The sequence below is a fragment of the Camellia sinensis genome, chromosome 14 (assembly GCF_055761805.1).
Source record: "Camellia sinensis isolate YWXY chromosome 14, ASM5576180v1, whole genome shotgun sequence".
In the NCBI taxonomy this organism is placed as follows: Eukaryota; Viridiplantae; Streptophyta; class Magnoliopsida; order Ericales; family Theaceae; genus Camellia; species Camellia sinensis.
In genome coordinates, this window is record NC_138974.1 from 95,402,986 (window position 1) to 95,411,473 (window position 8,488).

The 8,488-nt window shown below is 48.4% G+C and overlaps 1 protein-coding gene and 1 long non-coding RNA gene across 2 annotated transcripts; both read right to left on the reverse strand.

Annotated features, from left to right (window-relative positions):
- Nucleotides 1-2,313: 2,313 nt before the first annotated feature.
- On the reverse strand, nt 2,314-3,056 carry LOC145807200 (uncharacterized). The gene is made up of 2 exons (XM_082905144.1): nt 2,960-3,056; nt 2,314-2,751 (listed from the first exon to the last, which is right to left on the reverse strand). The coding sequence occupies exons 1-2, from the start codon at nt 3,041-3,043 to the stop codon at nt 2,314-2,316; spliced, it is 522 nt and encodes a 173-aa protein (XP_082761270.1). The 5' UTR covers nt 3,044-3,056.
- A 319-nt stretch (nt 3,057-3,375) lies between these two features.
- LOC145807767 (uncharacterized) lies at nt 3,376-4,439 on the reverse strand. The gene is made up of 3 exons (XR_014351118.1): nt 4,118-4,439; nt 3,828-3,989; nt 3,376-3,734 (listed from the first exon to the last, which is right to left on the reverse strand). It is a non-coding gene; the product is annotated as an uncharacterized LOC145807767 (long non-coding RNA).
- Between the last annotated feature and the right edge of the window lie 4,049 nt (nt 4,440-8,488).

An 8,488-nucleotide genomic window follows, 5' to 3' on the forward strand; every position in this document is an offset into this window, starting at 1 on the left:
TTGGACCAAAAGCGGAAAATTTTCAGTACCACAACTTTCAATTTCATTGATTTCAAAACTGAGTTCTCCTACTCTTGCATTACAATCGAGGTTGCTTTTTTTAGTACATTCATAAAGAAAACTTGAAAATACTAATAAAGCAATAAATTTGGGGCATAGTTGAATCAAGTATCTTTGCGTCCCCTCCCAGAGCTGGACGAAGCATCTGATGCCAAGCTAGGCCCAACCTGTGCCTCCTCGTTGAGCCAATCCAAGCACTCATCGGACAAAGTGCAACTGAAAGTGGAAGCAGGGGCCAGGAGCTCTCTAGTCCTCCATGCTGTGGCATATTGGGCAAGGTGTGCACCCCGGATCGGGAAAGCGGGTGGGTACTTAATCCCCTCCGGTGGGCAGGTCTGATCATGACCAAACTGACGCAGAAACCGGAACGGAAAATAGAATACGCAGTGGGTGAGACCAATCAATTGGATCCCAATCAGCCGAGACATACTATAGCTCATTGCCGGGAGGTTGAGCCAAGGACAACGCCAAGCAATGCCGTCTGCGGATAAATTGCACATCCAATCGAACCACCACCTTTCGTCAAGAGCATTGACTAGGCGCTGTCGAAAGAAGTAGCCTCGAGCTGAATAAGCTGGGCAAGAGTCCACAACCTGCAACTTGTCCATTAACCATACCTAGGGGAGGGATGGAAAATGAGAGAATAAAGAACAGAGAGATGTACGATGAGAGAAAAGTAAGACAAGGGTTTTGTGAGAAAAAAATGAGCCTGAGGCCCGAGTGATGTGAGTAAATATATATGTGAGGTCGGGTGGGAAATATTACCTGCAGCAGCAGTGGACTCCCAGCAAACCTAGTCGCCTCCCGGCGATAGACAGAATCTAAACCCATCAGTGTCTCGGCCAAGGTCATGGCAATACAGCTCTTCCCTTCTCTCAAGCCTTGGGCGACTTCAATCAAGCGAATGCTAGCCCCGCCGAAGCCCGAGGAAAGCAGAAAGTGAGACAACAAACATAAGCAGAGGGCGTGTTGCCGGAAACCCTGCCAATAATGGTTGCTGCGGTCACCAGCGTCGGAAAAACGATGGATCAAGCCAAGGATGTCCAGTTCCCCACTGCAGATCAAAGATCGAGCGTCATGCGCCGTGAGCCCACACATCCGCCCTAAAGCCTGAGCATGGCCAAAACGGAGCTGGGGCAAGATCACTTCAGAGCATTCAGACTCCATCAAAACCTGAAAATCTTCGAAAGTGGGACACATCTCTTGGCCGCCAAAGCTAAAAACGTGCGTCACTGGATTCTAGAACCTTGCCGCGGCATGGAGAAAAGGGAGCTGTAGCGGAGTACGACTCAGCGTGAATAGTGCATTCAAGCCGAAACCCCGGAAGTTCAGCTTTTCCGAGCCATCCAAAGAAGAGATCCAAGATGTGAGATTTTCCGCGAGAAACGCCTCCATCTTTGTCTAAAACTAAGATGAAATGAATGTTCCCGAAGTTGAGGCTTTTATAGAGGGAAAAACACTATTCACGGGGACACGTGTCAAAAATCAGGTGGTTGCAGGACTAAGTGGCCGGCCGGCCACCTTTTCTGGCTGGCCAGCCATTTACTTTTTACAAAACTGGCCGGCCAGCTGTCTCTCTCCACAAATTTGGCCGGCCGGCTCCCAAAGATGGCCGGCAATGCTGCAGTGTATCCCCTTGGCCCTGTTTTACTCTTTGAGGGAAAGTTTCAAGCATTTCCATGCAACGGGAGAGTCAAAGGCCTTCATCTCCTTCCGTTTCGGATGCATCCCGATGCCCAAATCATCAGAAGTACACTCTGTTGTTGCCAAGTTTTGTTTATCGAGTTGTTGTTTTGATTATCGAGTTGTTGTTTTGCTTATCGAGTTGTTTGTCGAGCGGACGTGTTTCGTGTTTTCGAGCCATTGTTCTCTGTTTAAACAATCTTTGTTTAAAGTCTTGTTTATTTGCATTGTCAACGTTGTTGCATTTTGCTTATCGAGTTGTAAACTTCCTAAGGTTCTGTTATATCTTAGTAGGTTGAGTTGCTTAGTTTGTTGCGTCGGTTCACTACCTGACTTGGTGATTACACAATGCACATTCCCATTCAAATTCTTTTTTTTTGTGCAAAATAAGATGATGCGATACGATGCTAAAAGTTTAAAATACAAACACCTTTTCAAAAGCTATTTCATTCCATCATGCTTTACAACAGACAAAGGTACAAGTTTTACCAAAAAAATAAAACTGCCTAACAATGTGCAAAGTGCTACAAACTACTAGCAAAAAGAAAAATAAAGCAGGAAATAGCAGCATCAATGTCCTTGGGAGCGGGAACGAGAAGCACTCCTTATCCTCTTCTGCGGGACAACCTCTGCACCATCATCATCATCTGAGTCGGAGCTGTCATCCTCAGGATCCCCCTCAGCCTCGCCTCTGTTCCCCGAACCGAGACCAGAGCCCCCCTCCTCAGCAGATGTCTCTGACTGACGATTGGTAGCCTCCTCCTCCTCCTCAGCATCCTCCTCCTCCTCATCAGGCTCCGCCTCTACAACGTGAGCCCTGCGTCTGCGGACAGGCCCTCCTCGAGCTCCTTGAAAAGGCCTAGATGGCCCAGCTCCTCGGAAAGGCCGGGATGGCCCAGCCCCCTGAAAAGGCCCGGGTGACCCAACTCCCTGAAAAGGTCCAGATGACCCAGCTCCCCAAGGAGGCCCAGGTGGCCTGGCCTGCGGCTGACCGGACCATGAAGGCATCTGAAAACAAAAAGTTCAATTCAAATACATCAGTCCAAATATATACATCAGATGCAGATACAAGCAAAACCTACGTGAAGTAGGTGCATGTAAATACAGTGTACAAGTGGGGTGTGTGTCAGATGTGCTCTACATAAGTAGTCTATCGATGCAGTAGAAATCAGCATGTCATCAGAAGTATGATAAATGCCAGAAAACTGAAGGGTACCTGAATGCCCGCGACAGACAACTGTGCCTCCCTACGCAGGACCATGCCCTCGAGTGTGGCCACCAGTCCAACCACCCCCTCCATGTACCCTCGCGATGGCTGCAAATATGAGCTCATAATCATCAGTGAACGAAAGAATGTCTAAACATCTGAATGATGAATGAAAAACAGTGGAGCATACCAGCGGTGAGTCAGGATCAATGGCGTATCGATCATTGGGCATCGGAGGCTCTAGCGGGATCGGGGTCGGAGAGATAGCCCCATACTGCCACGCCATCAACTCAGTCGGCATATCTGGCCATCCAGGATGAGGATAAATCGACGGAATCGGAGGAACCGGTCTACTCCCACCTCTAGATGTACCAGCCCTACTGGTAGAAGGGGCGTCTGCAGCCCGAGCCTGGGCCTGACCCGAGGATGACATACCGACAGGCCTCGTCATCGGGGTGCGAGCTCCCGTCAATGGAGGCATCAAATATATGTGACGGTAAGTGGCGTAGTCCCCCTCCTCAAGATATAGTAAAGCATCGCTACCCAGCATAGCGCCGACTACCTCCGAGTAAGAGAGCCTGTCAGTAGTCCGCATACTGACTGGGGGTACTGCGGGAGGATCCTGAGAAAGATACCCCCATACCTGGCACAGAAAGCGTTCCCCCAGGAACCATGCCCTGCCAACCGGCCCTTCGAGCAGGACCCTATACTGGGAGATGTCCGACCCTCCGGTATACTGAAGTCGGAGACCATCACCCAGAGACGCCCAAGGCTGCCATGAGATCTGCGGATGATAAATGCATAAACCAATCAGAAATCGGGAATATACAGAGCAAATCAAAGATGAAATTGAAAGGAACTGAAAGTTCTGAAGTACCTCCGAATGCCGCACAGTGTCAAAGTACTGTCGCAGGTAAATGAGGGTCTCTCGGGGTCTCGGCCGGTGCGGGCCCTCGAACACTAGTGAGTATGGGGTCATGGGAACCCCTGCCACCTCCAACTCTGGGGCCAATGCTGGGAAGTATACATAGACCCATAGCTGAGAAAAGCAGTGCAGAATGTAAGTACGAAATGCTGAGAGCAAAATACAGACTATAAAAGTGCGCTGTGTGTGCAATGTACAAGTAATGAAGAGCAGAAATGTAAATCAAGGGGACAGAAAAGTACCTCCCAAGCTCTCCAGTAGCCGCCAAGTAAATCTCCCCGCCCGCGGGAGGTCGCGCTCATGTAAAAGTAAAGGGTAGCCAGGCCGGCGCCACCCCAGTCATATCGATGGACCTGTGATAGGTCAACCAGAGCGCTCAGCAGGTATAGCCCGACTGTGTTCCCTCTATCGGCAAACAAGGTAGTCCCGAAGAGGAACATAAGGAAACCACGGGCGTACTGCTCCGTCTCCTCAGGAGTCTCGGGCACCATCTCCGCCCGCCGGAAGTGGGAAGAGAACCAAGTGTATCGGACTCTCCCAGAAACCCTGTCAACAGGCGGGCGAGCCCCCAATAGATACATCTAAGCGGCCTCCCACTCGCCCATATCCTCATCATAGGGGATAGACCAACCTCCTATGTCTAAGCCAGTCAACACAGCGAAGTCTAGAGGCGTCATGGTCATGTCCCCGATAGCAGAGAAATGAAAGGAGTTAGTGGTGTCCCACCATCTCTCTACCAAGGCTGTCATCAGAGTCCTCCTGGCAGAGCAACGAGACAACCCAACGCAGAAAGCCCCGAATCCTGCCAAGTCTACCCAATCTCGGACGGTCTCCGGGAGCTCAGCGTACCAGTCCCGTGCGGTGGTGGAACCATACCCCCGTACGCTGCGGGAACCAACCTGCATTCAGAATGAATACATGTGTCAATAACGAAATGAATAGGCTGTGTGCCAATGAAATGAACTGGGCTGCGTGCCAATGGAATGAAATAGGCTGTGTGCCGATGAAGTGAAATAAGCTACATGCAAATTTAATCTGGGCTGCGTGTTCAGAAAATTTGAAGTTTGGGCTGCGTGTTCAACTTTCTATCAGTGTGGGCTGCGTGTTCACTATTTAATCTGGGCTGCGTGTTCAGAAAATTTGAAGTTTGGGCTGCGTGTTCAACTTTCTATCAGTGTGGGCTGCGTGTTCACTATTTAATCTGGGCTGCGTGTTCAGAAAATTTAAAGTTTGGGCTGCGTGTTCAACTTTCTATCAGTGTGGGCTGCGTGTTCACTATTTAATCTGGGCTGCATGTTCAGAAAATTTGAAGTTTGGGCTGCGTGTTCAACTTTCTATCAGTGTGGGCTGCGTGTTCACTATTTAATCTGGGCTGCGTGTTCAGAAAATTTAAAGTTTGGGCTGCGTGTTCAACTTTCTATCAGTGTGGGCTGCGTGTTCACTATTTAATCTGGGCTGCGTGTTCAGAAAATTTGAAGTTTGGGCTGCGTGTTCAACTTTCTATCAGTGTGGGCTGCGTGTTCACTATTTAATCTGGGCTGCGTGTTCAGAAAATTTAAAGTTTGGGCTGCGTGTTCAACTTTCTATCAGTGTGGGCTGCGTGTTCACTATTTAATCTGGGCTGCGTGTTCAGAAAATTTGAAGTTTGGGCTGCGTGTTCAACTTTCTATCAGTGTGGGCTGCGTGTTCACTATTTAATCTGGGCTGCGTGTTCAGAAAATTTGAAGTTTGGGCTGCGTGTTCAACTTTCTATCAGTGTGGGCTGCGTGTTCACTATCTAATCTGGGCTGCGTGTTCAGAAAATTTGAAGTTTGGGCTGCGTGTTCAACTTTCTATCAGTGTGGGCTGCGTGTTCACTATTTAATCTGGGCTGCGTGTTCAGAAAATTTGAAGTTTGGGCTGCGTGTTCAACTTTCTATCAGTGTGGGCTGCGTGTTCACTATTTAATCTGGGCTGCGTGTTCAGAAAATTTGAAGTTTGGGCTGCGTGTTCAACTTTCTATCAGTGTGGGCTGCGTGTTCACTATCTAATCTGGGCTGCGTGTTCAGAAAATTTGAAGTTTGGGCTGCGTGTTCAACTTTCTATTAGTGTGGGCTGCGTGTTCACTATTCAATCTGGGCTGCGTGTTCAGAGAATTTGAAGTTTGGGCTGCGTATTCGAATTTCAACTAGCGTGGGCTGCGTGTTCACTATCTAACCTGGGCTGCGTGTTCAGAAAATTTAAAGTTTGGGCTGCGTGTTCAAATTTCAACTAGCGTGGGCTACGTGTTCACTATCTAACCTGGGCTGCGTGTTCAGAAAATTTAAAGTTTGGGCTGCGTGTTCAAATTTCAACTAGTGTGGGCTGCGTGTTCAGAAAATTTAAAGTGTGGGCTGTGTGTTCACTTTCGAATTCGGGCTGTGTGTTCGACAAATCAGTGTTTGAGCCGTGTGTTCACCTCTAAACTAATGTATACTGTGTGTTCGCAATTAATTAATGAGCCGAGTGTTCAGAAATTCCAGTGTTGAAACTACATGTTCAGGATGCAAGCAAAGTACTATGTCAATTGCTAAACTGCGTGTTCAAGCATGGCAAAGGTGCGAAATGTACAAAAAATACAGAAAATGAAGTAAATACCTCTCGGGCCTCATGAGAGAGGTGATGCTCTGGCTCTCGGAGAAGCAGATCCCCGGGTGCTCGCTCGTCAAAGCTAGTGAAGTGACGGAAGACGGCACGAGGGAGGACATGTGTTGGCGGATGGTACCTCCCGGGAATAAAAGGTCGGGTCCTCGGGGGTAGAGTCATGGGATCAAAATCGTCCCCGGCACCTGGAAAGCCTCCGCCGTGGGGAGAATTGCCCGCCATTTTCAAAGAATCTGCAAAAGGAGCAAAAATGAGCGAAAATGAGCCAAAATTGGAAAAAGTCAACAAAAGTCAACTCTCGGGAAATGAAAAAGTCAACAAAAGTCAACTCCCGAGAAAATCTTCCAAATATTGAGACAAACTTACCTCAAGTGGCGAAAATGAGAAAAGAAGCTCCGAAATCGAAATTTAATCGCTTCAAAGTGTTTAAAACTGAATGTTTTTGCGGAAACAATTTGCGTGGGGCATTGGAAAACGCGTATAGAACTCAGATCTGGAGAAGAAAGTGGTGTAGAAGGTGAGAAAGGGGAAGATCTCGGCTGCCTTATATAGGCTCAAGGTCTTGGTTGAAGGAGCATAAAGAAAGAAGGTAAAAAGACCAAAGTGCCCCCGGATTTGGGCAGATTGCCGGCCGGCCACATTTACTAGCCAGCCAGCCATTTCCTTTTTGGAAAACCGGCCGGCCAGCCTTTTACTTTATGGAAAACCGGTCGGTGGCCTCCCCTTGGGAAGATAAACGGCCGGCCATGTCCCTCACAGGCCCACCTAGCTCCCTGCAAATTTTGAGGAAGATTGGAGTTCCCGGGACCTGAAAAAAGTTCAAGAAAAGTACACTTCCGGTCGCGAAATTGCTCCGTCGGAACTTCGGCTTCGAGATCTGACATGTGCCTCATCATCATTCATCAAAATCAAAGTGTATCCTTTTTGAATGAGTTGTAACCTTTCCGGGAAGCGGATCGGAGGCCGTGATCGAGTCGCCTTCGCCGAAACACGCATTTTCATACTCGTTGTTTCGTAACAAACGGGCACCCTGATTCATGCTCGTTTCGCACTATCATGCACATAACTTGCATTCTCATGAGCATACCTACATTAACGTGCACATTTCTTGATATTGGCGTACCTCTATGCTTGAGCATGCGTTGTCACGAATGTTCCACTCTTGCATTGCGATGCATTCACTCACTGGCACTGCGTGTGTCGAACTTTCGGAATCACATTAAATATATGTTGGTAGCATATTGTACTTGTTGCAATTTCTCTCTTTTACAGGCACGATATTGTATGTACGGTTCAATTGAGGCTGGTGCGACCAGACGAATCGCGCAGGTATCGTATCTTCTCCGTGTGAGACGTGGCGGGGATTGAATAATCCTCCGCATTTCTTAACTGCATGAAATGTAGTTGTTGCTTTGCATTCTTGCTTAAAACTGTTGCATCTATTTGCGAATATTTGCCTCATTACAGCTTGTTGCATTCGCATGATCATGAGTGATGACCGGCTTCGCGTAGCGTATAAGTCCAATCTTCAAAATCTTCTTGCATTATCATTTGCACTTTGCCCCCTGCCTGCGGGCATGCCTGCGGGCACATCTCTGTTTATCTTGTACGTTTGTCTAAGTCTTTGGCCGTGTCAAAAATGGGTCGTCTCTGGGCTTTGACATTCACTCCCGTCACTTGTGACTTCCGAGTTCTGTCAAAGAGGGGCAACTGTAGACACCCCATTTTTGACCGACCTTAAGACTCAGACGTCACTGATTGAGCGCTTGGTGATGTTGCATAATGTGCTCGTTCAGAAGTTTCAGAGTTGCGGCCGTGAGCCCTGCCTCCGGACTTCCGAACCCTCTTTTGTACTTTGCCTCGGTTTGCGAACCAGGCTCGATTTTCTCAGTTTCTTTTCCTGAGGGAAGGGAGAGGTCCTGTAGACCATCTCTCAATGTCCGTAGGCTACATTTTGTGGTCGTAGGCCATTTTGCCCATTTCGGAGTCCG

What these genes read in the sequence shown, in the direction of transcription:
- LOC145807200 (XM_082905144.1), bottom strand. Translation starts at nt 3,043, where the DNA reads ATGGAGGGGGTGGTTGGACTGGTGGCCACACTCGAGGGCATGGTCCTG. An exon ending in TGTCTGTCGCGGGCATTCAG is followed by an intron (nt 2,752 to 2,959) that starts GTACCCTTCAGT and finishes TTTTGTTTTCAG; the next exon opens with ATGCCTTCATGGTCCGGTCA.